We start from the raw sequence: 27,733 nt of genomic DNA on the forward strand, positions 1-27,733 counted from the left end.
CCACCTGTCAGGATGTTGATTGGGTAGTTTCCACTGGCTACTGAAAGTGCTATGATATTGCACCATGTAATTTTCAGCTTCTGTTTTTCTGTTGTCATTTAGAGAACTGCACATAGTCCAGATTGGGATTTTATGGTCTGCTACCCCACTGGACAGTTTATTTCTATTTTGGTGGAGAAAACCTTTCAAAATGTCTGTAATCTACAAATTATATATATGGTACATGGATGATGCTGTCAGAGTAAGTGAGAAATTCATAGGGGTCATTGCTTCCTTGGTAACAAATGAAAATAATGGAAACTTGCACAGGGCAAAGGAACAGCAAATAGCCCAAGGTGCAATAAAGGATCAGAATTTTTCACTGCTATACTAATGTAGACCTCAAGCTTTACATTGCATGCTTGACATTTTGAAGGAGTGAGAAGGCAGAAGGAAGTGCCTCATTTTGTATTTATCAGTTTCAAATGGGAAGCTTTATCCTGCGAGAACTTTGCTTATAAAGGGTGGAGGGAGAACTTAATTTTCTTAGTGACTCCCTGAAATACAGGAACTGAAACCTATTTAAAAGGTTTAATTACAGAAGATTTATGTGATAATAAAAAAAAAGTATTTAGTAGGAGATTCTCCAAAGCAATGTTCTTGTGATTGGATACAAAGTAGTTATAGCTAATTCTTTAATCTGTAAATTGGACATCAGGTAAATACTGAACAAATAGTATTTTGTCACATTGTGAAGGTGGGATGAAGACATGAAGGACATTTGCACAGTAGTGAGAAGAGTTCATATTAGTAACAGGTTTTACTTAAGTAGTTATTAAATATTTACATGTGTTTTGCTTTAAAAGCATTGTTTAGAAATTAAGAACACTTTATAATAGATGTTATTAAAAAAATCATGGCTCCCTAATCAAAAATGAGGTGAAGATCTGTCTTGAAAGATATTTCTGCATTGCTGCAGTCAGTGGAATATTACCCAACGTTCACGTATTGATGTCCGCAGTAAATTCAATTAATTAGTAAGTAATTTAGAGAGAAATGCAATTACCATTCATTAATTACTCAGGATTATTAACACTCATTATGAAGCATATATTGCATACAAACCCAAGTACAATTTCTGCAGCTTTAACTTTCTTGTTATTTATCTTTTGACATTGTTTCTGTTTTATGTCAAGATGCAGCTGTGATCCTGAAAAGGCTTAAGTATGTACTTAGCTTTATGCACTGGGAATATTCTGAGAGAGTCTTCTGTGAAAAGCATTTTAATTTGTGACCTTGTCTGGATACTTATATTAGTTTGCCACTTCTGTGAGAAGGTTTCCCTAAGTCCTGACACCTTTTAACCTCACTGCCCTCATGAAATGCCTAAGTTTTATCTGAGCTCAGAATGCCTAGAAATCAAATCAGGCATCACATCCTCATGACTGAAGGACAGTGATAGGGGAAACCATTTGCATCTCCCACATTAAATAATTTTTGAAATAATAGTTTGACATGAATGAACATTTTGGACAAAGCTGTGTGTCAGGAGACTATGAATTTCTCATCAAGCCATATATCACTAGCATTTTGACCTCATGATGGGATGAAGGCACTGGAAACTGTATCCTCTCAGGGTGGGGATTACATCAGAAGCTGATACAGGGTCTGGGATCTTTTTCCGCTTCCCCAGCTGCCAGGCATATGGAATATCTGAGGCCAGCTTAAACGTTTTCTTTGCTTGCTCTTCTCCAGGAATCATCAAAGCAGAAACACATGATATTTCTGTCTAACTTTTAGAAAGAGAGTGAAAACCAAGGTACATAGCAAGCATTTATATTAGGGAGTTATCTGAGAGTTTTGAAATATGGCAGTGGTGGTACGTACTAATTGTGATGTCATTTGACATTGTGATTTCACTATCGTATCTTTATCAGACTCCATGAGGCACCTCATACCATTGTCTGCTTAATGATACCTGCACAACATGACCATGAGGACAGATGAGAATTGTCAAACCAGGCAGTGAGTGCTTCAAAACCCTCTTATTGTTAAAAGTTTTAATATAATATGGAAATTCATAAACAGCTCGTTGTAAAGTTTAGATTAGTGGCCCACTTGATTCTGAGATCTCTACAGCTATTAGAGGCAAAAATCACCATTAAAAATAATAAAAATAAACCTGACACTGAATGGATAAACCTGAACAAAATCTCTTTGATTGGAGCCTTTGGGATAACTGCCAGGCTTGACTTTGAGATGTTTATAATAAGTTATGTGTTGATTGAGGAGAGGAGCATGAAAGGTACAGTTTTGGCACCCCTAATCTACACCAAAGTATGCAAGAAATTGGGGACTGCTCTTTGGACAGGGGACAGATCAGTTAAACCTTTTAGGACAGGATGCTTTAACATGCATGTTTGTAAGTCAAGACATAACCTAAACATTTTAATCACAAGGGACTCCAAAGTTTTATCCACATGGTGAGTTCTTGGTGGGGAATCAACATTAAAACAGACTTTCCCAGGTCTTCAGCAATTCATTTCTTTTCAACCATGTAGCTTTTGCATTGGCTGAGCATTTAAAATTCATTCTTCTCCCCTGCTGATTAGAGACTATAAGGAGATGTGGTGATGTAGCTTTTCTTTCAGTTTCAGATCAGACACAGTTTAATTTATTCAAACGCATTTTGAATCCTTTTAATATAATAAATAAATCTTGACCAAATGCCATGGTTGAACTGTAATCTTTACTAGAAAAACTATATTGCTGTTCAGATTCCTGACCTCCTAAACAAAATTAAAGGTTAAAAAGGGCTTATTATTTAAAGAAAGAGACAGACACTGACAAAGTTAAAAACAAAAGTAGATACATTATTTTCTCCAGGCCTTACAGAGAAACCATTCCCTTAGGACATTTAACCAGTTTTCTAGTGTCAGACATGTTGTACTGTTGTGATTTTCCTACCTAGAAATTTGATTTTTTGTCAAGTATTGTGTTGTGCCAGCCAGGTCAGCACAGCAAGCACTTAAGCAGATGAGTAGTTTTAGTGGGAACTCACTGGCAGAAATTTAGTTAATTCCAACAGAGGATTACCTTAGTGGAAGAAAAAAAGGCTTTAGCAAGATGAAACAATAGAGCTAATGCAAAAACAAAGGTGAAGAAAACGTCTGTTCTGACAAACATAAATCAGAGTACAGCAATTGGAAAGACCTTCTTTGCTGGTAAAATTAGAGGTAATAGTTTAAATAGAATAGACTGGACAGAAGTAAAGTTGTAAAGTGATTATCAGGATGAGATGAACAGTCTGATTTGAGATTCTGGAAATAAACAAAAGGATCAAGAATGTGGGAAAAGTAGAGTTAATTAAGCATTTTCTTATTAAGAGGTTGGACTAAAAATGCCAAAGTTTAATACAGTCAGATGATAAGCTCAATTCTGCTTTATTAGATAAAGTTTAAAGTAGACTTATTAAATTCAATGGAAATAAAATTTACCAGATAAATTATTACTGCTGAAAGTAACATGAAGCCATGACTGTTTGCTTAAAATAGCTGGCAAAACAATAGAACACAGAATAATGTGAATTTTTGTACAGCAAATTCACATAGAGGTTTACTGGCCAGTACTGAGTTCAGTACAGTGTCTACACATAAGTTGCCAGACCAAAATTCCAACTCAGAAGTGCTTTTCTCCTTGTCTATTCTCACTTGCTTAAACCCTTTTCAGTGGAACTGTGTTCTTTAATTGTTCTGTGAAGCATGTTAACATATTAATTTTAAAATAATGGTTATTTTAAAAACTTGTAAGTTATTATCTTGGTTTTATTTAGCAAACATGAAAATGGAACAGTGATAGCATCGAGTAAGCCAGAGATAACACGAACTACTTCTTGCCGTACATCTCTCTCTTGAAAAGTCAAGCTGGTATATGTTCACAATAGCACGCTGCTCTCATGGTCTTGAATGTTCCTGGTAGACACAAATAAATTCTGGTGTTTTTCATATAATTCTTTTTTTCTCTGATGTTTAGTAAATATGTCTATGCCTATGAAAAGAGTCCTGAATGGGAAAATTTGTTCTTCATTGACTGCAGTCACACTGTGAATAGGATACTAGGCAGGCATGTGCAAGCACTTTCTGAGTGTTACTGGCAGAGAAAGGAACAGATTTCAGGTCTTTGAATCCCAGATCCCTGCACTATTCTTTATTGTCTGGGTGTCAGTTTTCTGAGTGATGTAAAATTCAACCAGTATCTCCTGAGGCAAAATGTCAATGAACTCACCTATGCAGTTATTTGGGCTCCTATAAATTTGTTGTTACGTTTTTATTATAGAGGTAATAGTAAAATGCCTTGGGCATCCTTGCATAAAATAGCTAAACTAATATTAAGTTGCCAGAAGAACAGCAAACTCTTTTCCAGTCTGTGTGTGTTTGAAGGAATCACTTTGCTCAAATTCTCCAGAATGTGATGGCTCTTCTATTATGTTTTTATGAAGGTCATTGATTCTGGACAATTTGGGGCAGATGGTGGAACAGGAGTTTCTAATGGAAAATGCTCTGTTGCAACCGTCCTTTAAATTAAGGTCAAGGCAGCTTCAACACTTTCAAAAGTAGAGTAATCCAGATGAGACACTCAAATAGACATTGTTCAAATTATTGGGGATTGAAAGATTCAACCTTCATTTTGAAGTCAATGTAGAAATTATATACTGTATTGTCTTGTACTTTTGAATTGAGTCCAGACACTTTCCAGTGTGGAATATGTTGCCATAACCTGATTTAGAGAAAACGAGTGATGGTAGAAAGGGTGACTTCTGAAATAAATGATTGCAATTGCCTGGCTAGTTGCCCATGTAGAAAGCTTTCTTAGGCTCAGATGCTGGTTCCAGGGCAGCTGGGGATCTGGTGCAGCTCCCATGGCAGTAATGTGCATAACAAATGGTAGGAATATATGCTGCAATAAAAAGGGAAGATATTCTTTTCAATATACAAGCTGACTTCTTCCTTCAAGTATATTGGCATCATTTGAGTTTTCTCCTGATTCAACACTGGCCAAAGAACTGTCAGCCTTATTCTAATCTCCTTCTGACAGTGGCCCAGATAATCAATAGCACTGGCTGGATGAGGAGAGAGTGGCACGACTGGCTGAGTCTAAAACAAGCACAGTGGAAACAAATGAAAGAAAGAGTACTTGAGAAGTCCATGTGCAGCTCCCCTGCAGTATTAACATTTTCTGGATGTTCAGAGACCTCCTGTACATCTCTTGCCTAAGCAATACATTGAATTGTGTTTTACACTTATATTTGCTACCTACTTGTAGGGATGCTTTCAGGAAAAGGTTACGTGAGGAAGTATGTTATTAAAGGAAATTGCAGAATTTTAAGAACATACCTTTTTTAAAAAAGAAAATTTCTGACAGTGCATGAAAGGTACACCTTATTATTGAAAGATGGAGTTAAGAGTTAGGAACAGGAATCTGCAGAAGAAGGCATTAAGGAGTAAAAGCTCACAAATCACTTTCCAGGAAAAAAAGAAAAAGGGTTTTTTTTGGAATGTGCTTGCAGGTTAATGAATAGATTGTATTTGCAGTAGGTGTTACCTGAATAGGGCAGGTGCTTCATGTTCACCCTGAACTGCATCTATAGGGCCATTGTGTTGATCAGAAAACAAAAAGTGATGTGTCAAAGTTGGCAGCTATAAACAGAGGTGACAGTGTCAGTGTGCTATTTGTTTCAAATGAATGTGCTGTTATTTGAAAGTTGTTTCTGTGACATTCTGTGCCTGAGCTATCTTTATACGTGTTCTGGGTCAGAGAAATACCATATCTGTATGTTATTTAGTGCATTTCAACATGGTGGAACTCTTGTATGTAGTTTAAAGAAATAGAGAACTATAAAGTTTTGTTAAAGTGGATAATCTAGTAAAACTTTTTTTATGTTGAGTAAACAAAAGTAATTTTCTAGAAAAATAAATCCTAATTTCAGTGACTGCAATAGTAACATAGTTGTGAACTTCAACAATATGGGTTATGTCAGAATAAATGTTGCAAAGGGAAAGACTAAATAAGAGAGGTCCTTTTCTGTCCAGAGCCTCATCTTCCTTCCTCTTCCAGTGAATATAAGGGGAATTATACAAGTATATCTCATATCTTTGTAGCACAGGGAGCACTGTAGCCTGCGTGACAATATTGAGAAGTGACTATTAATAAGAATTTGAATGAGTATTTCTGAATTCCACATGCAGGTATCCTTATTCTCATATCTTCCAAATAGATTAAACAGATAAGAACATCAGCATGGCTACTCTGAATTAATTTTCCACGTATGGATTTATTCAAGGATAGCTGTTGTGTTTCAGTCCAGATACCTTTATTCAGATCAGTTTAAATCTAGCAGTCCTTAAATGCTGTATGTGATGGTGAGAGGAAATAGTACAGACACCAAATGTTTTTCCTCTGGAAGGGAAGGCAGTGGCAAACTTGAAGGAATTGTGGAGCTGGACACAAGAGTAGGAAGGGGATGATGGACAAATAGGCAAGCAATTTCAGTGGAGCTGCATTTGTTTTCTTGCTGTGGCATCAGCCAGGATTCCTGGAGTTTCATTGCCCCCAGCTGGCCATTCCTTTGCCTCTGGTTCCCACCTGCATTTCTTGTCTGCCTCGGTGAGGGTGAGGGATCCATCCAGGGGCTGTCCCTCCTGCAGGACCCCTGGGACTGCTGGATCCTCAGGTTCAGCTGGCCAGGGGTTTGATTCCATGTTCCAATGTTGTCATCTTGAATTGAATAACCCCCTTTTCTTTTTTGGCTGTCTCATTAAAATGTTGAATAAAATCTCTGTCTTAATATGTTACACATTATTTTTCCCTTTCCTGAGGCATACTTTTTATAGAGAGAGTTTGTGTGCCCACATGTTCTCTCTTCTGAGTTTTTGTTTTCTTGTTGCTCTCATTTTATGTTCATTCATGTATATATATTCATGATGTTGTATATACATTTTATATCATCTCCTATATACTTGTGTGTAAAATAGATCATAAGATATGATGTTAGGCTCCTATCTTGGCTTCCTAATCTTTATTATTATTACATTTCCTTTGTGTCTCATTTGGGCACTTTCTCCCTGTCTTGCCTGACATTGCATTGAGGATGTTTATCCTGTTACATGACACTAAGAGCTCCCAATGTCTAGTTTTCATTGTAGTTTACAGTTTTTGCAGCTCTGCCATTGATAGTTCTCAAAGGTACTGTCTTCCTTCTGTTGTAAGCTATTTTCTCCTTTAATCCTGTCTGTGTTGTCTTCCAAATTGCATTCTTGCTTCTCTTGTCTTGACAGGGTGGGCAGTTACTTTGTTCTTTTGTCTTTATTTCTCTACTCCAATAGTCTCTTTTCTGTTCAATTAATGTTTTTTCTCCTTTTAGTTTGAAAGTATGCTTTTTATATGATTGCAGGGATAATAAAGGCCAAGCACTTATTTTATCCTTAATTCAAGGTAATTGATCATAGGGACAAATTTATGATCTACAAACAGCTGTCTCTCCAAAAAAGCACTCATGGATTTCACTGGAAACAAGAGTTGTAGCTGGTTTTTTCAGTTTCATCTATAATGATCAGCTGAAATTCACTTAATTAAGTAACTTGTGCCAGGTGTGATATGCCTGTATTCTCATGTCACATGTTGAAAGCCTAGCTGAAATTCAGTAGTATTCCCTCCCTCCTTGGCCGATGCTGTCCTGCAGTGTGAAAGGGTATCAGCAAAGGTGGCAATTCGCTGTGTCCTGGCAACTGTGACATCTCCCTTCCTTTCTGCCCTCTGGGGAAGAGGATCCATTTCCTACAATGTGTTGCCCTGAAGGGAAGCTACAGCCAGGCAGCACCATCTCCTCTGCACCTTATCTCTCTTTGAAACACAGACCTGAATTTGGGTTGTCTTCTGCTCCAGATGGGTTATCAAATCACCCCTTACAGACAGGTTTATTGTTATTCATGTGTCATGGATATTGTTATGTGCTGAAGGGACAGTCACTTTCTGGAAATATTTTCCCTGTGCTGGCCATTATCATTCTACCTTTGAGTAAAATGTCTTTTATTTGTATTTGGGCAAGAAATGCAACAACAAGCCACTGTATTAAAAAGTTACAGAATGCTCAGGCAGTTTTTAGATATTTAAAATTACTCCATGTGTTATCAATGTCCTAGAGTTTAGAACTGCTGATCTGATTAGAGATCTTGTAATAGGCATAGGGATGGAGGCAGCAAAAACCCAGAAAAAAGGGAGTTTGAATAGATGCTGTTATTCTCTGAAAAAGATTGCCATAAGGAAAAATGAATACAGTGATGCAGCATGTCAGGAAGTTTAAGAAGTCAGTTGCTCAGTGTCAAAAATCCTTCAGCAAAACAAGTTATTTTTATCCCTTAACTTTGGAGTTTCCCCCTTTTTCACCACTAACTTAACTTTCCTGTGTTTCTTATTGTGAAATGCTTAATGCTCAATGTCCTCATTTTGTTTCTCAGTTCTCATCCTTTCCATGTTTCTCCAAAAGAAGGAGGAAGAAGCCCTTTGTTTAGGCTACATGTTCTAAGAGCAAAGAGTGTTTATAGAGTATTCATCTGTTTTTCTTGTCCATGATGCATGTAGTGACATCACTGCATAGTTTTGTATGGTTTGGACAATGCAAACCCAGCAATGAAAATGGAGAGAGCAAACAGCATGTTTTTATAATTAACTACAAAACTTAGAGCATAGCTCGTGAGTCGTGTTAAAGAAAAAAGCGTATTGTAGTTCTGAACTCAAAAGATGGACCTCCCTAAGCTGTTTTTCATATTTAATGTCCAAAGAAGTTCTGCTCCTCATTTTTTTTTTTCTTTCTTGTACCAGGCTTAAAATAGCCAAAATATTTCTTTCCAAATACCTCAACTGCTGTTGTTGTTGTTAAGAAATATTGGAACATGAATTAATTGAAATGGATAGGTAAAAACCCTCAGTGTTTTGCCAACATTGTGAAAGGTTTGACCACAGTATTGAGGTCATCCACAGGTAAAATCTTTGAATGACTTGTTCAAGAAGCAATCAAAGAAGAATTAACAATTATTATGAAGCAAACCTGATTTTGGTATTTAACCAGGGTGATCACTGTGTTGCAATGTATGTAGGGTTATGTGAAACGTGTTTTACTACTGGATGATGATCTCAATTACAGAGCTTTTGAAATTAGCTAGGATAGCTAAAGGTAAGTAACAATAAAAAAAAGTAATTCTTGTGAACATGAAGGGTTCCTTCTGTGTTATAGAGCTTTCTAAGAGTCTCAGGTCCTGCAGTGCACATGAAGTCTAGCTAAAGCTTTTTTGCATTTTTCCTTTTCACAGGTAGAGCTGAATAACCACCTCCTTTATCTTACATTCTCATCAAATATGTGTTGCTATTTCTTTCAGCCACCTGCAGCATTTGATACTTGTTTTTATTTCAGTAGTTTGTCACTGTTGACCTGCAACAAATTTGTGGTTCTTTCTGAAATCCAGATATTTTTCTGTTTCTCTTCTTTTTCCTCACCTTTTGCCAATGCACTGGAAACTTCCCTTCTAATGTACTTATTTAAACTGAATTTAATCCTGTTCACTTCAGAATGTTTCTCTTGCTCCAAAATGCTATTTCAAACTCTAATTCTATATTCCAAAATACTAGGAATTACTTCCAGCTTCATGACATTTGACAAATTTTTTAGTGTCCTCCCTAGTCAGTCACCTAAATCCTGAATCAAATGATTAAATTGCACTCTATACAGGGCAGATCATTCCCCTCTGTACCAAATTCTCTTCTTAATATGACAATAATAAGTAGGCTTGGAGAGCACAGCTGTGTGAAAAGTGCATTCACCTTATGTTCATTTCATTAGGCCTGGAGTCCTTGGAGGTAAGCAACATCACTGAGCAGACAGCACACTGTGGCTTGCTTTTTCCTGGTATTGAAAGTATTTAAAATTATGTTTCCCCTTTCTTCTTCTTGGCATTTTCTTTGCTATGCATAGATCTTAAAAAATATTCACTAATGCTTTAAAAATTAATTTGATTAATTTCTTGAACACTTCATGGGAAATTTTTTCCAGGTTTATTAATTTAAACACATTTGTCTGCTATTCTTTTCTAAATATGACCTCAGTTCCTAATCCTGTGCCCTTTCTGACATGTGAACTCTACTGTTTGATGTAATTCCTCTGAACGTACCAGTTTTGCCAAAGAAAATCAGAATTTTCCCAAGATTAGACAAATTGGAAGAAATAAATCTTAAGGTGAAAAGAGCATGCATTTACCTCTAGCCTGTAAATGATACGGTAAATTTTTGTAACCTGGTTTAATGCAATGGTTAAACAAAGTGTTACACACTGTTTGCTGTCTTTAGGCATTTGTTCTGTATCCATGGACTTATTTTAATGTAAATAGTCACCTCAACAGCTGCGTCCCCTTAAGCACATTTTATTTAGCAGCTGGGTTATACACGTCACTTGGCAGCCATGGATTTCCAATTTTGCCCTGTGCCAAGGGGGCAGCTGGAATAATTTGAGTGCTCATTAATTTGGGAGAAATATGAGCTGCAAGTCAGACAACATGAGTCTTCTGTATGGTGTTGTACAAGGATAAGCGGATCAGGGTAGAAGCAATTTGCCCTGTCCCAAGGGGGTCTTCGTTTTTTAATAAGCTGGTTATGAAAATTCTATTTCTTTGCAGTTTAAAGAGTCTAATTAGAGCCTGTAATTTCTCTCCTGTAACTGGAGTGGATGAAGGTTAGCATTAGGCCTCCAGAGTCTTTTCACATTCATTTACAGACTTAAATCAGGTAATAGTTTGTAGCTAATTAGAATGGTGTATTAAATATTTAGTTTGACTTCACTGTGAGAACACATGGATGCTGTAGGGCTACAAAACCTATAAAGTAGAGGTAAATGTAATTTTTAATCAAAGATAAACTTAAAGGGATAGTAATTTTAATACTGATTGGAATACTACGACAGTCTGAGCAGCAATTGCCTTCAGTTGGTTGAAATGTCAAGATAAAGGAATTTGATGTCCATTTTGTGTTCTTGTTATAGCACTTTGGTAGTTCAAACAGTTCATGGTGTAAATACAAAGTGTTTGAAGGGTTAAATGATTTTCAGCATGGCAGACAATTTTTATGCAAAATCTCATTTATTTTTCTATCCAGTAACTCAGCATTTTCAGAAAGATTTTCTTAAAGAAGTTGCAGTGTTTCTACTCACAGGAAGTGCAACAATAAACACACATTCCTACCAGAGTTTGCTGAACAGTGGGTCTGCTTTTCCATCTGAGCAGTATTTCCATTTTCTGCTTTTGCTTTGGCTGATTCTGCATTTCAATGAACTAGTAAAGTAATCTTAAAATTCCATGAGCAAACTTTTTTCCTGTTCATGTAAGTAAAGTCTTCAGTTTTATTTTCAGGCACATGGTGTGATTTCTGGGGCTGTCCTGTGCAGGGCCAGGCTCTGGACTTCGATAATTCCCATGGATCCCTTCCAAGTCATATTCTACGAGTCTACAATTCTTCTAAAACTGCAATTTGCAAAATTCTTTGCATTCTCTGACTAGACCTCATTACAATTTTCTGTGCTGCATTACGAGAATCTTGATGTTGGTGGTTGGATTTCTAAAACTTGAACTTCTTACCACTGAACTTTGTATAGAAACTATCATAAAATTCAGTTGTACAGAATCTAACATAGGCTTACAAAGCTGAGCTCAGCACCACATTGCCTTCTACCTCAAATGGTTTGTTGGAAACACAGGCCAGGAGGATTTACGTCTTCTTACAGTGAAAGAAAATTTTCTCTTTTCAAGTCTGCAGGAAAAAAGACAGATGTCCTGAATCATGAAATACAGAAGCTCACTTCAACACAGTTCTGTAAACCTCCCATGAAACAGATCATATTTTATTCAACTGGACATTTTTAGTAATGCCTCTTGCTTAGAGCAGGAGTGCTTATGGTTCAAACTTTTCTGGCTTTATTTTAATGATTTTTGCTTTCATTGTGTGAAATTTATTCTGTGAAGAAATTTTACTGATTAAATGTATAGCATCCAACTAATGCCACTGTCCTACACAATACAAAATGACATTGCCCAGATGTACCTGTGATGTACCAGAGCGCCCAGAAGGATCTTACATATTTTTTAAATTATCCTTCTACAGTTCGATGTCTACCAAATAATTTTGCATTTAATGCTCAGACAATTACAATTAAGTTCTGTTAAATTTTAGCTGGTGAAATTTTTGATGCCTTCTTACAACTTTGTAGAACTGATACTTATTTCCAGTGGGAACAGTGTGTGCTAATTCCTCTGAGCATGGGTACCCTGGTACTATTGTCTGTTTGCTTGTGTGTTAATGCCATTAGGCTCGAGTCTCAACTGCTCATCTTCCTAACCATTTCAACAGTTTCTGTGAGCTGAATTCTTATCCCGTAAACTGAGTGCAACTCCCCTTTGTCTTGCCTGAAATGTCACTTATATCTTCAGGAATTAACCTTGTTCATTTGTGAACAAGGCTGTGGATCTAAAACTGGAGTATCAAAAGTGGTGAAATAATTCCAATTGAAAAGGAAAGAATACAACTAAAAGGAAGAGGTGAACAAATAAATGGGATAAATTAAAGTATAAACATGCTATTTGACAAAGAGAAATACAAAAAAAGCCTCTGTTACTTCAAAATAGTTAAACTTTTCTGACAGTAAGCTTGCTCAGGCCTCAGATTCTTGGCTTGTGATCTGTAGCTTTAATCTCAAATTTCCTCTCCAGCACATTTTGGATGCTAGAAACTCCATTACAGATTGGTAGAAAATCAGTGATAAAACTTCTAAATATCACCTGATTTTGTTACACTGCTTTCCCAGTTGTCAGTTTTAATAAAATGGTTTATGACTGCAATAATCCCCTCAAAATCAGCTGTTATGGGAGATAATAGCCAGTTGTCAGAGCATTTACCACCCTTGCCTTCACTTTGGGCCATAATGTAACAAAAGAATGAACTGGTGGTAAGGTTGCCAGGTGTATTAAATTATATGATGAACTATAGAGATTCTGTAGTGGGGATTAGTGTCCAAAAGAGACTAGTGGAGGTTGCCAAACCCATTATCTGATAGGACTGCAAGCTGGACAAAATCCCAAGGGTGAAAGGCCAGTGCTTTATCCATGATGTCATCCCCTACTCTGTGTCTGCACCGTGCCCAGGGAAGTAAACTGCAAATGGGTTACCATTGTTCTGTGTTACATCCTGGGACTGTGGAACAACAGCACTGGAGACATTGGCAGTGTTTGATTACTTAGAATGTAGCCTGATTTTGATCTTTTCTCATGGATTCCTGCAAAAAATTTAGTTGATATACATGAAAGTTGAGTAGTAGCAGAAATTGTATGAGACTGCTTTTTCCACAGGAGCTTCAGTTAGATCTGAGGAAATTGGTCATGTCATGGCTTTTGCTCTAATCCCTTCCCCTCCTCTCCATTCAGACAAATTAATTTGTTTAGGCAGCTATTTTGCATTTAAGGAAGAAAATGTATGTTCTACATTTCAGCAAATCCTCCAGAATTTTGAAGGATGGCAATATTAGGTATAGTTGAATTATGCTAAAGTAGTTGATCTAGACTGGCTTGTTAATAGTTTGTAATGGCTGATCTGGAATCTTGCGTATCAGGAATGGAATCAAAAATTTCCTCAGCTTCTCAGACGAGAGCACAGAATTTGAGCTCCAATAAATCTATTTTATTTTACTTTGAAATAGTAATGTTGTTATGATAGAAATATTGTTATGATATAAAAGTATGTCAGGTAATTTTTGAAAGTTAAAAAAGCATGAGTTAAAATTTTCCTCTCACTCTATATCCCATGTAGTTGAAGTCATTGTACTATGGTTGTATTTGCCAGTGGAATGATATAAAAAGTAGAATAAATAAAATTTTCTAAACTCAGAAAAGTATTTCTGAAAATAGTTCTTGAGTAATAGTGTGTAGTGTTTACACAACATTTGGAGGTACTGTATAAAGATTTTATTCACACTAGAAATATATCTGAAATATTTATAGCACAACTCATTGGTCTCAAAGTAACTTGTTGTAGCTTGTGCTGAAAGTAACCGTTACAGTGAAGGTAATGAGTTGGTTTGGGGTAATCTCAGAGCGGTCTGTTGAAAAGGAGTCTCTGGGATGTCACTTTCTAGACATTGTGTCAGTCAAAAAGTTTAGTATGAGTTGCATTATAGTTTTTTTGTATCAACAAAGTATGTTAGCACATTTTCAGGGCTAGAAGAAATATCCTCACTTTATGTCTTGTGTGAAACATGTAGCTTGTTTGAATTTTTCAAAAGTGACCCTCAGCAGCCTTAGACCTAGAGAGCAGATCTAGAAATGCTGCTCACAGGCAAGTGCGACATGGCACTGCTGTCCCCTGACCACAAGGGATTAACTGCAGCATCCAGCTCCTCTTCTGCATGTGTTTTCCAAGGTAGTTCTATACAAAGAGCTGTTGGGGATGTGGATGTTTGGGAAAGCAGGGCTCAGCTGCTGGATGATTAAGTGTTTTTCTTTATTACTGTTTTTGCTTAAAATATCTTGTTTGCCAGGGAAATAGACAAATTAATTCTTTGGGGTTTGTTTGTGCTACCTGTCCCATCAGACTTTGGGGTGCAATGCAGTGTTTTGGGTTTCATAGTGTGCAACTGCAGGAAGGAGAAGACATGAGGAAATGTATAAAGGCAAACTTTCCCAAAAGAGGTATTTTGGATACTACAGGAGAAAAATTAACAATGAAGAATCTTTTACTGAGTAACTTAATGTGTAAGGATTCAATTTCATGAAGTAATGTCTTTGATTTTATGGCTTCCTTGCACTGAGTGCAGTGGAAGTTGAGTCTTTCAGCACCATCCAGGGTAAAGGTCTCTAACAGGACAGAAGATGGCGAGGTAGTGCTATTTTGTGTCATCTCAAAGGCCTTTGCAGCCCTCATCAGTAGAATTTTGTGTGCTCATTTGAAGCATTGACTTAATGGAATTTCCTGCTAACTTATCAATGCAAATAGATCCTCAAGTCTTTTTTTTTTAAAATTTTTCACCACTTCATGTAAAAATTGAACTAAAATAGGCAAAGCCATGAAGACATTTAGAGATAAAGTGAAGTTTCAAGAATGACCTTGTATTTCTATTTCTCTTTTTCCATGCCTGTTCAATGCCCTGTATGTTATGTCCTTTGCAACAACCAGATTCACTGCAGTACACTTGGAACCCTTGCACTATTTTTTAATTGCTTTGTGTGTTTATAGTTTGAAGTTAGAGCCTATAATGCATCTCAAATTTGTATGTTTTACATACTCATAATTTTCCCCTTTTCAAATTTGAATAGGTTTTTTTCTGCAAGGTGAGAGCTCTTGTAACAGTTAAATCAATTCTTTTTGGTGAGGCTCCTTGGGAGTTCAGGCAATCACTCCATCTCACATTGATCCATTGTTCCAAAGCAGTCCATTTACTCATCTGTGCACAGACTTGCTGAGGCCTTCCTGGACCACCAGAGCTTATAACTATGGGAACTTGAATTTCATCCCTATATCCCACTTAAAACTTAAATTCCATAGCTCTTGCCACAGGACTATTTTTATTTCTTGCTGAGCCAGAAAGGAAAGACTGTTTTGCTGAAGGTGTCCATGAAATAGTTTGCAGCTGCAAACAGAGGTCTGCACTGTCAGTCCCACTTCCCCTCCCACACAGTATTTTAAGTTTCTGGAAATACTATTTTACCAGCTGTTTGGCATGAAGATCCAACTTCACAGTTGTAGGGTGCAGGATCTTGCAGATTGACTCATCTTGCTGAATGTACATGGAAGAAGGTCCCTATTCTCTTCACTGTGCTGAGAGTTTAATGAAGTATCAGAGGTGAGGACAGTTCAGGGACTGCAGATCAGCCCACACATAATGGATGAAGCTGCTAAGTGGATATTTCACATGAAGTGGTTAGCACTGAAATAGCTGTCATTTAAGTCATCATTCTTAGGTTTCCTCACTAACAGTTGAGTGTATGCATCTCTGAGATTTTATAGAAATGGTCTGTCAGGAGTTTAAAGGTTCAAACTTCAGAATATTCCCTGGATGTAAAAGCGAGAAACTTTTTAACAGTGCTCTCTTATTTTTCAATATTCGAGGGGATGAAACAAAGAGTAGAGGGCAACCACCTGTGTAGTCCAAACCGTGATCTGTGCCAAGGTAAGGCAACAAGAATGTGAAACAGCAGAGACTGGAAAACTAGGGAGGGAAGCAGGTTAAAAATAGTGATAATGTTTGAAGTTAAATATCTGCTTTTGATTTAGGTATTTTACTCAGTGTAAGATTTGTGTTCCGTTTTTTCTGACCTACTGAGCTTGAAGATTCAATGCCTTGATATTAATTAATTCTGCTGTGTACATGGGAATAGTTGCCAACACAACCTGTGACAACTGTTGGCATGTTGTGTTTCTTCTTAGCAGTTTACTATGAACTAGTGGTTTGGACCAGAATCCACAGCCTTGCACAGAGAGGTTGACCATCATAAAATGCATGGTTGAAATTAGTTGGTTGTTTAATATAAATTTGATTCCACAGATCAGAATCATTTGGGCTTCTGCAGCAATCTTTTAGTAAGAAGGGTAAATGAATGGAGTGCTCTTTCCCAGAGGTGACTCTTCTAGGTCAGAAATGAGACACAATAAGAAGGGAATAAATATATGGGAGGTTTCCACAGCTGCTATTTTAAAGATAATTAAAATACATCAATCTCAAATGGTATTCTTTGCTATTCGATACTTGCTTTAGAAAAATATGAAGTGAGAAAGTCACAAGCTCTATTAAAGTTACTGGTTCCATTGTCCTTTCAGTTTCATTAATATTACTGTGAAGCTCTCACTCAGTTTTCTGTGAACATTGGCTTGAAAAATAGAAGTCTATGGCACATCTGTAGGAGATACCTATTATGCAGAAACAGCAAGTATATTTGCAAAGATTAAGGTTTTTGCTCTTATAGTAAGTATTTCCTTGTGTTCAGTGCATCTGACATGTACAATTGTCGGTTTTGTAGATAGGATATAAAAATTCAAGTCTAGTGCTTCTACCTGAGAATATTTTCTTTCTCCACAGCTAACAGGTCATGATAAGCCTTTATATAGTTGATATAATATTTTGCAGGTCAGATATGGAAAATATTTTGATTCACATATCTCCAGTATCTTACCAAGCTTTCAAAATTATCCAGAACTGAAGGGCTCTCTTTTTATCATATGTTTTTTGCCAGAGAGGTACTTATACACTCTGATGCAGATTCCTTATCTGATGAAAATAGTCTCTTGATTCAGTCACAAGTGCTTGGATATTCACAGGTGTTTTTCTCGTTTGGCTTATACTGAGTTAGCTAGAGCACATGTAGACTATGTAAATGTTGTTACTGGATCTGCTGGGACTGGCCCATAATAACTTTGAATTTTTGCAGTCTGCCTTGACTGAAACATTCTCTCCATATGGATTCAAGAGAATTCTTTGTCCTAACATTATGTTGTACCATAAGACATCAATATAGGTGTATCAGGTGTGTATATAGGTAGTGCATATACCTATTAAAGCTCATAGTTTCTATTGTATTATTTTTGTTAAGGTCAAATATCAACATTGGAATGAGACACACCTAATACTTCTTCTATTTCTAATTATAGAGATTTCAATCATCTACCTCAGTACTACATATTTATCATCAGACTATACAATATTAGTACTAAATCTGGATTGTTCAAGCAAAATAAGTCTTTCCTGTAACCATTTTGCAGGGAAGAACTGATTTACTGCATTTCCCATTCAGTTACTTCATATACACAAAGAAAATTTTGTGGTCACTATTAACAGTTTTACCTGCCAACATAGACCTTCCATAGTATCTGGGAATATGGATGGATATTAAATCTGGTACTTAATGTCTAGTTAATGTACAATGGCAATTTCAGTGGCAACTATGATGCAGATGCCAAGTAAACTAGATGTAGAAAATATACACAGAGGAAAACCATTAAAATCCTTGCAATAGTGTTGCAGAGTCAGCCCACTCCTCATGATGACCCATGTTACTGGTTTGTTGAAATTTTATTTTCTCTGGGTTCCATGGAGTTAGTGTGCTGCCTATGCCTGTCAACATACTTACTGCTCATCCATTTAGATAAGGCTGGTCTCCTTTTATTAGGAACACAGTCTAGGGTGATTCTTTATAGATTAAAGGAGATCATTAAATATAAATCTCTCAGATGTATTCAGTCTCCTCATGGGCTATATTTCAGCATCATTTTCAGGAAGATAAACTGTGACAGTGATTTATGCTGTATTTTGAGAGTATAAATCTCACTGTACACTTTCACGAGTCTTTGTAGAATAAAGATTTTCTTTGTTAATGCTTTTCATAGGTATCAACACAGTATAAAAGTACCATTATTTTGTTTAATGCTGTGTTCTTTAGCTCTTAGAGTGGTTATACATACCATTGGATTCAAACTTGCAACACTACAGAGTCAGTTTTTGTAAACTATACAAATCTACAGAGTAGATTTTGTAAACTATAAATTGAGTTCTGTGTACTTTTGATATCTGAGAGACTAGGAAAATTTTTATGATTTAAATTTGGTCTCCAGGCATGATAATAAGGCAAAGCACCATGAAGCCTAGAAACAGGATGTGACCTTTAAGACAATGGACAAAAGGGCCATGAGAGAAGAGGGAAACTTTCAAAGTATTTTAAAACTACTTCTGTGGAAATAAAAACCCTATGAGAACATAGTATAAAGTTGATTTATTCTAAAAATATCTGTTGTGAATGAGGAAAAATATTAATGAAAAAGTAATAAGAAATTTAATTATTTTATTATATTTTATTTGTAAAATAATTAAATTACATTAAAGTGCTATTTGTGGGTACCTGTCTCTAAGTTGACAATGATATTGTGTCATAGGAACCTTGAGATCTGAGGGGAATTTGCTTGCCTGGTGTTTCAGATCCTTTATCTACAGCAGTGTTTGCTAATTAAGTGCCTGTTCCCCACTTCATAGCAATTTTCTGAGTTAATAAGTGCAGAACAGATTTGTCTGAAATGTGCAGTTATGCTTTGTATCCCAAAGGTTTTAGTTTACTGTCAATTACATATTGAGCACAACTTCAGTTAAATATCAGCTACTAAACACATTCAAAAAGATCAGCCATTCTGTTATATAGAACAAAAGACATATTTTTGTCATGAAGGCATTACTGGCAGAGATTTTTTTTTTGATGTAGTGTGCTGCTTAACCAGTAATACTTTCTCAGAAAGGGTCTGTCCTGATGAGTGACACATGTGTACATCTGAAATTCTGCAGGACATGCTTTAAATGCAATATTCATTGACTTACCTTTTGCCCTGTATTCTTAGGTTCGTATTTTTACCTATCTGATTGGAAGAGAAGCAGCATTTGCTGATAACCTGAAGTGGATGGCCTGTGCTAACAAAGGTTAGTTCTCCTTCCTCTGTGAAAGCCTTGTTTTCAAACCCCTGTTCCTGAGCCTTCCTGCATGTCTGACCCTCTACAGACATGATGTCATTCATAACTAATCAGAGAGGATGGGTTGGATTTTCTACAAAAAATGAAAATACTTAATTGTCTTGTAACATGCAATTTAAAAAGAAAATGTTTGGATTTTTTTTCTTTAAATATGCATGTAGCTTTTAAACTATCTGGTCTTAAATTTTTGTTCAGAGAACATTTGTTCCATTAAAGCTGTTATTACTAAGAATTAGTTTGGTTTCTAAGGACATTGGGTATAAGTCCCATTGTGTTAGGTTTGCAAAACACCAGACATCTGTCCCTTGAGGAACTGACAGTGTAATTGAAGAAAACTGGTTTACATCCTTTAAGCAAAGAGCATTAAAACATTTAAGATGCTGAGATGCTCCAGTAAAAGTTTTGACTAACATAAGTAAAACTGAATCAGGAAAAAAAAGAAAAGAAAAAAACCCCACCTAATTAATCTTCAGGTTTCCCCCTTTCTTTCCTCTTGGGGGGAAAAAAAATCTTTTTTTTCCATTGTGCCACATTACATTGTGATGAATTGCATCAGGTGCTATCCATTTAGTCATTATTTCTTTAACTACTGCTATGTCCAGCTGATGGAAATTACTCAGTTTGAAGTCTTGTCTTAATCAGCTAATATTACACCATAATTTAGTTTAAATAATAGTATAAGAATCCTTTGAAGCATCTTTTTTGAAGACAATTTAATCAACAAAATCTTTTAACTTTTTAGCTCAGCTCCACAAATTCATAAAGATCTAAGTACAGCAACCCAGAAATTAGGACCAGGCAATGGAGAGTGGCTTAGCAGCTCATCTGGTCCACGTCTTCCTTGTTCCCAGAGGGGGAAAAGTGGTCACCTTTGTCATTCTTCAGGACTACTTTGTTCTTTTCATAGCCATGTTGCTTTGAGTCAGTCTTACTCATATGAATCAACTAAACAGCTTAATGACTGTTACTTCTATAAATTTATTTCCCTCTCAGTTTAATAGTTACAATACCTGCTCTCTGATAGCTTATAATGCAAAAATCGTCTGCCTCTAATTGGTGATTATTTTTTTAGCTTTGAAAATCACAATTGGAAACAGCATAAGTCACTATGTCAGACAGTACGAATTTCGATCTTTTCCTTACAGTTTTCAGCTACAGCTTGTCCGTTTCAGTTTAGTGAAATGAAGGGTTAAAGCACAACAGATGAGGACTGTAGTAAAGCTGGTCTAAAGATTTGCTGAATATCTGGACTGCAGTTTACTCCTTGCATGGGTGGGCCAAAGTATGTTTTTGTCACTGAAGGTCAATGACCCTAAAATCAATTTTCCTTGCAGTGATTTTCCCCTTGGAAGCACAACATAGATGAAGGCTGTTTGCAGGGTTTCCAGCTGACTGGACTGTGGACAGCAGTCCTTTCCTTCAAAATGGGTCACAGGGGAAATTCATACCACCTTGCAAAACTTCTTTAGCTTCTAGGTCCTGATGGCAAAACCTTAAAAAACCCTGAGCATGTTTTTCTGTTAGATTTTTCTGTATAAGTAGGGCATATCTAGAGGGAGTTTGCTTAATGAAGCAAAACACCAAACCATTTAAAATACATTAAAACATTCAAGATCCCCAAAATCCCTCTAGAGCATTTTGTGAAATTTGCAGTGGTTTACTCTACTGTCTCATAAGCAAGTGCACATAAAGGAAACCAATAAAGATTTACTAAGGTTCTGAAGTGAACAAAGGTGAAAGTTTCCTAGTGCTTAGTGTGCATGTGCCAGATGGTAGCAGTAACATCTAGAACTTAGAAGTAAGCAGGCACTACCTTTCCCTCAGCAGTCACTTCCAGCAGAAGTTTGTAAAGACAAAGATGGGAGTTAATGCATTACTTGCTAATAGAACAGCTGGGATTACATTTTTTTTTCAGTAAAATTCACTATTGCATTAATAATTTGACAGGCCTTGTTTTACTTGTTGTTTTGTTTTTGGTTTTTTTTTTTTAATATTTTGTTATGGATCACCACCGTGGTTGGCATGTTATATAATGGACAAAGGATGGGATTCATCAGTACAAAGGAGCAGAGGCTGAGAAAGCAAAGCAGAGAAAAATGATTCGCATCTCACAGGGACTGAGAGGGGCTGCAGCTCCAGCAGAGGACAGATCAGCCCCGAGGCAGGTTGTGCCCCAGCTGGAGCAGTTTACAGACTATTGTCTTAGCAGAAGAGAGTTAGGTACAGGAAGCCCCAGTCACATCCATCCCCATTATTAGCATGACCCCAGCACCTCCGACACTGTGGGCTCCGGTGGGGGTGGCAGGCAGCCAGGCACTGGGGCTGTCCACCTGCTCCAGAGGCCTCCTGGCTGGGGAAGAGGGGGAAATCTCCATGGGAGTCTTACAGCTACAGTGAAACTATGAATTCCCTTCTTAGTCCCTGCACAAAGAGGATTTTTTAATTCTGACAGTTTGCATCTATTTTGCACAGTGCCCAGAAAATGAAAAGTGTTGCAGTCCACATAAAAATCAAATGGAGGCATTTTGAAAAGTTAGGAGTCTAATGGTGGGTGTGTTAAAGAAAAGCAAGGCATCCTAAACACACTGCAAGGACGGTGCAATGTGGAAAGGCAGCCCACATGCAGAGCATAAGTGTGTCTTTTACCACATTATTATACCTGTCTCATGCTTGTCATTACCAAATCTTACCCATTTCCTTCATGAGTATTTTCCTGCTGTAGAGCAAAAAACCATAGTGCTGCCTGTATGGGGCTCTGAGATGGCATAATTCACACACCAGGGAGCTGAGAAACAGGTGTTACAATGCAAAAATTTAAGCAAGGGTTTGCTGGTATTGCTTACGTGGCCTCAGCAGCTTCAGAGCAAGTCTTTAACTGATGATTAAACCTGGATATAGGAACAGTAAGGTTTTTAATTCCATGCAGTACCTCTGATCTCTACATAATAGGGATAAGTTTAGCAGTGTAGGAAGCTAATTCTTGTGAGGTTGACATCTTCTACAAATAGCTACAAACACATGATTGTCAAAAAGTCTGAATATAAAGCATGTACCGAATCAGAAAGTTCTAGAACTCAGACTACAGGGTTCCTTTACAATCTTCCCAAAATTGGCCCTGGCTGCAAAAACACAGCTCCAAATTTCTTTGCAGCTGCCATGTTTTCTGGTGAAGCTTAATAAAGCTTCATATTCCAGGTCCACAGAAGCTGTGATCTTGTCAAATGATTAAAATTGTAGTGAGGCCTCTTTCATCTTGGTCTTTATTCATTAATGGAAAGTACATGAAGGGAAGTGATGCATTTAAATAAGGCCTGATGAAACTGTAGCCTTGAAATTTGTCAGTCCCTCATCACCTTTGCATGATGTGGGCTCCAGATGCCAAGTTTGTGATGTATAAAGATACTTGACACCTGAGCACTGAAAAGGAAGTGGTGACAGCTCAAATAGCTGAGGCTTCTGCTGTTCTCAGTGCTGTCAGGTTGTAGGAGATGTCTTAAAGGATTAACAAAGCTGTGATCACTAAACCAAACAATTCTAGTTGCAGTCTACATTTTCTGTGACCTGCAATATTTGTAAATAACATACTGCTCTTTTTTTTCAGCCACAGTCTGCACAGATGAGTGCATGTGAAACTACTGTTGTGTTATTGTAGTTCCAGTCCATCATGTTTTTGAATCTGGACAATCAAGATGGGACATTTTTGGACAAAGATTCTAAATTTTAAAGCATGCAGCATTAAAAATCCCACTCAAATTATTAAACAACAAAAGTGTTTTGGAAATAGAAGTTTAGTATAGACAGTGCAGTGATTCGTAGCAGTACTGGAAACCCTGTCCTTGAGGACTGGCCAAAGGTTTCACAGACTTCTCTTTTCACCAGTTACCGTTGTCTGAGTGTGCTTATCATGAAATATTCCCTGTTTTGCATTTCCTCTTTAGAAATAAACAAGCAGAAAACATCACAGACATAAACTAAAACTTCTTGTTGCAATCTTCCTTAGTTTGTTCTCTCTGGTTTAAAGCTTGGAATTTTGTGTTTTCACAGGGTTTTTTACTCAGATCTCTACCTTAGCTGATGTGCAAGAGAATGTTATGGAATATCTCCATGTTCTCAGCCGGCCAAAGGTTATTGACCAGGAGCATGATGTAGTATGGACTGAAGCATACATTGACAGCACTGTAAGTCTGCATGGTAAAGCATTTAGTAAAGGCTTGTGGCAAATAATGAGGAATTAGCAACAAAAATACTGTGGTAGAAACACTCATTATCCTTCTGATTTCTGTAGCTGAAATGTGCTAATTCAGTGTAAGAATCAGGACTTTTTATCTTTATACTACAAGCAAATAATTAAAGTTACTGAACTTCAGCAGATATTTATACATTGTAGTAACATAGAAAATAATGAAACAAACATGTTACAGAATAATTTTAAAATTTATGACCTCCAAACCTACATTTCTTACATTAATCAAAAATGGACATTCAACAAAATTAATAATATTGAGTAACCATTTTTCTCTCTGTTTTAAACCACGTCAATGAATGTGTTGGTATAAACACATAGCCTGACAAGAACAAATGTTTCCAGTGTAGAAAGGTGGGTCAATGTCTAGTAGTCAACTGTGACATCTTGGGGAAGAATATGGAGAAGAGTCAACCTCTTAAAGTAAATGGAATGGGTTATATGCTAAAATAATTGTCATAAATGTCCAATTTTAACTTTACATCCTTGAGAAACATTAGAGATGAAGCACAACTTTCTGTTATGCAGTGACTGAGTGTAACCGTGGGAGGCGGGTTTTTGGACCTGAGAGACGACTTCACAGAAGTTAGCAGCAACAGGCCCCTTTATTCATATGCACACACACTTAAATACATCTTTAAGACTGTAACCTTCCACAGGTGCTTGACACTTTGGCACTGATTATTGGCTAACAATGTTGTTTATATTACAAAGCCCTTCATAATTGACTGACCATGCACATCTGCTGAGAAAGTCGGCAGCAGCCATTTCTGATCTCATTAATTAGTTCTTAAGGCTACAGCACTTATTTACATAGGCAGTTCAGCATATGGCTTGCTTTTTAGGTGAAATACCATATAAAATTCCAACAACTGAGCTGTCATGATACTTCTGTAGCATTTGTGGTAAATCATCAGTTTTGCAGGTAAAGGCTTTTTGTTTTCATGGGTTGGTCTGAAACAGATTTTTATCTATTTTCTTTTTCCTATTATGTCTCCTTTGTGCCAATTGAAATATTTTGGTTTGTATATTACCCATAGAACAAGAGTTTGTAGCAAATGTCTATCATGTAGTACAAGTGATGCCAGTTATCCTCTATAATGACTAGAAGATCACAGATGACAAGTGGCACACTTGTTTCTTTCTGGTTTAGATTTTTACTTTTTTGAATATAGGGCAAGGTGGGAGAGTCTCATCAGCTTCACTTTGATATTTGTCTTTTTTTGTTTGTTTGAACTCTCTGATTCTAGAAGGTTCAGTTTTAAATCAAGACAAAACTATTCATGGAAAAACCCCTCCACCCTGGGAATAAAGCTTTAACTTCATTTTCACAATTGTTTAGACCCTTTCTGTTCTTCAGCTGTGGCTGTGGGTAACATAATATAAATAGTAAAACTGCAGTTATAAAGGAGAAACAAAAAGTTAATTGCTTTAGAAGGAATTAACTTATCTCCTTTTCCCTTTTTTAAATAACACATTAATCCACTGTCCCCGTTGTTCTCTTTCTTTTATTGAAACATGAGATGAACAGAAACTGTGGGTTATTATTGTGCCTCCAGGGAATCCCACGAAGTGGGGAGATGACCAGGAGAATCTTGTTCTAATTCACTGTTTTTTAGAATGTTTGAAGTAATCAGTGTGTGTATGTGTTGAAGGGAGGTTGTGAATTTGTTAGAGAGTAGCAGGAAGAGACTCATGAAAGTGGTGTCTTAGTGCAACTCTCTCCTTGTTCTTTGTCTGTGTATCTGCATTGAAAGTATTGCAAACAAAATCTTCCTCCTTTCTCTGCACCAAGTTCTGCCCTTTACCTCTCAACAAAGTACAAAATGCTGTTTCAGAATTAATTTCACACTTTATCTTTTGTCTTTTAATTTCTTTTTAATTTGTCTTAATTTCTTTGATCATTGTAGGGAGAAAAGTAGTAGTAAAGGTTAGTCTAACTTTTAGCAATTCTCATGTAGGTTATGGAAAGGCTAAGGAAAATTAACAACTTAATCTTGTGTGAAATAGTAGGTGAATACAGCAGGGATGAATAAATGCAAGTGAATTTAAGAACACTAGAGGGAGTATAGAGAGGGAATATTTCCTGAGAAAATAGGAAAATAAAAGACAATGGAGCTGCTACAATCTTGAATAATGGAACTGCTTAAATCCATACATAAGGTCTTTTGTTTCAGTCAAAATACTTCCAGGTTCTTCTGTTTATCTTCTTTTGTTTTCTTACTCTCTTGACTAAATTAGTTAATGTCACTATACACACTCCCACCCCCCCACCCACCCCCCCACACAGAGTCACTCATTTAGTTACTCACACACACACACACACACGTATTTTAAGTGTCTGCAAACTGCATTCAGGACCATAAGGGACTGGATGCTGTAAAAGATTTGAAAACAAAATACCATGATCTGCTTAGTTGCGAATACCTTACTCCTCTCTCCTTCATCATTCTTCTCTCAAATAAAAACAAACCCTCACAGGTTAAGGAACATGAGAAATTAGGCTAGTCACACAGAAACCCCTGGAAATAGCAATGAGGGAAACCTTGTAACTAATGAGACCTGCTTCTGCCTCAGCTATTCTCAGAGACAGGTTTCCTGGCCATCTCTAGTGTCTTGGCATTGGAAGTGCCAATCATCCTCTCTGGCCCCAAAGTTGTTGATTTTCACAGCCAGTTTTTGTCCTTGATCTTCCATGACTTCTTCTTGGTTCTTTCCAGTTTAGAAATATTAGTGCATTTCCAGATAGCTTAAATGTTTTTATCATCCAGCTGTGTCTGAACAGTTATGGCTGGATACTCAGGGCTGTATATCCATGGCTATAACCAGTGTCACTGTGCTCTGACAGCATGGAATATACTTCCCTGTTTCCATCTCACCAAGCAGCAGAGCTCATTGGCCAGCTGTGCTGTTTCTGAGCAAGCAGCGTTGGACTGGAACATACCGGGATCCAGACAGAAAGAAGCTGGACAGGAATAGTCTTTGGATACAAACCATTTTCAGTGTTCCCCCAGACTTCTCATCCAGTATTTGTCCAGGACAAAGTCATCTGTGAAAGCCAGAAGTTGGATCATTCAATTGTTTGATACTATTTAGGAATATTCCCGGAAGGATGTTGCTCCTAAAACAAAGCATCAAATTCCTGTATCTGTTCACCTTTCCTGTAGGAGGATGTCTGCACAATATTCATACAGCTGTCTTTCCAGCCTGACTTTGACACTCCATCAGGGCTTCACATACTGTTGGAAAAAAGTAGCATTTATAGAAGTGGAAATCTCTGACAAGGTATCATGTACAGCAGATGCAACATGGAGCAACCTGCGTGCACACCAGGGCTATGTTGCCTTTGACACCACCAGGATTCCACTGCTGGGAGTTGATGGGATTATAAAGCAAATGAGATGAGGTCTCTCTGGGTGACTTCTTGTTTTACAGGCAACTGAACTGGCTTCCCTTTTTCTGCCCCGAGTTTGTTCTCTCTCCAGTGTTTCCTGTCTTTCTGAAGAGATAACTACTCAGCTCCTACAGTAATTTTTAGTTACCTTTCATTTAAAAATGTTTTGTGGTTTTTTTGTTTAACCCAGGATTTCATGTTGGAAACAATATTGTCAGTGGGTGTAGCCTTGTATCTTTTAAACACAGGACTTTTGACATAGGATAGATAGAATCTTAAGAAGTATCATTGACAATTGGAGAAACAACAGATTTCTGAAATAATTTGAATTTTGGTCTGTGGAGAACTGGACTGATTGTGCTCAGTTTAGGCATTCACTTGGGAAACAGTCTTTAGATTTGTCTTACGCTAATTCTAAAGTCAGCTTTACAGTAGTTGGGAGTGCGAGTCCTGTAATAGTCCAGTGCTGCCAATAGCCTTAGGCTAAATTGTTGGGATTGAAGCCGGTGATATATTCCAGGCAGTGTCT

At 37.0% G+C, this 27,733-nt stretch overlaps 1 protein-coding gene across 1 annotated transcript in view; it reads left to right on the plus strand.

The window, feature by feature from the left end:
* Positions 1-27,733, plus strand: part of CACNA2D3 (calcium voltage-gated channel auxiliary subunit alpha2delta 3) — a 395,617-nt gene that overhangs the window by 236,355 nt on the left and 131,529 nt on the right. Inside the window, exons 12-13 of the mRNA XM_071549734.1 lie at positions 19,438-19,516; positions 23,612-23,745. Of these exons, the coding sequence (XP_071405835.1) occupies positions 19,438-19,516; positions 23,612-23,745 (213 nt within the window). The remainder of the gene's footprint in view (positions 1-19,437; positions 19,517-23,611; positions 23,746-27,733) is intronic.

The sequence above is a fragment of the Pithys albifrons genome, chromosome 3 (assembly GCF_047495875.1).
Source record: "Pithys albifrons albifrons isolate INPA30051 chromosome 3, PitAlb_v1, whole genome shotgun sequence".
Lineage (NCBI taxonomy): Eukaryota > Metazoa > Chordata > Aves > Passeriformes > Thamnophilidae > Pithys > Pithys albifrons.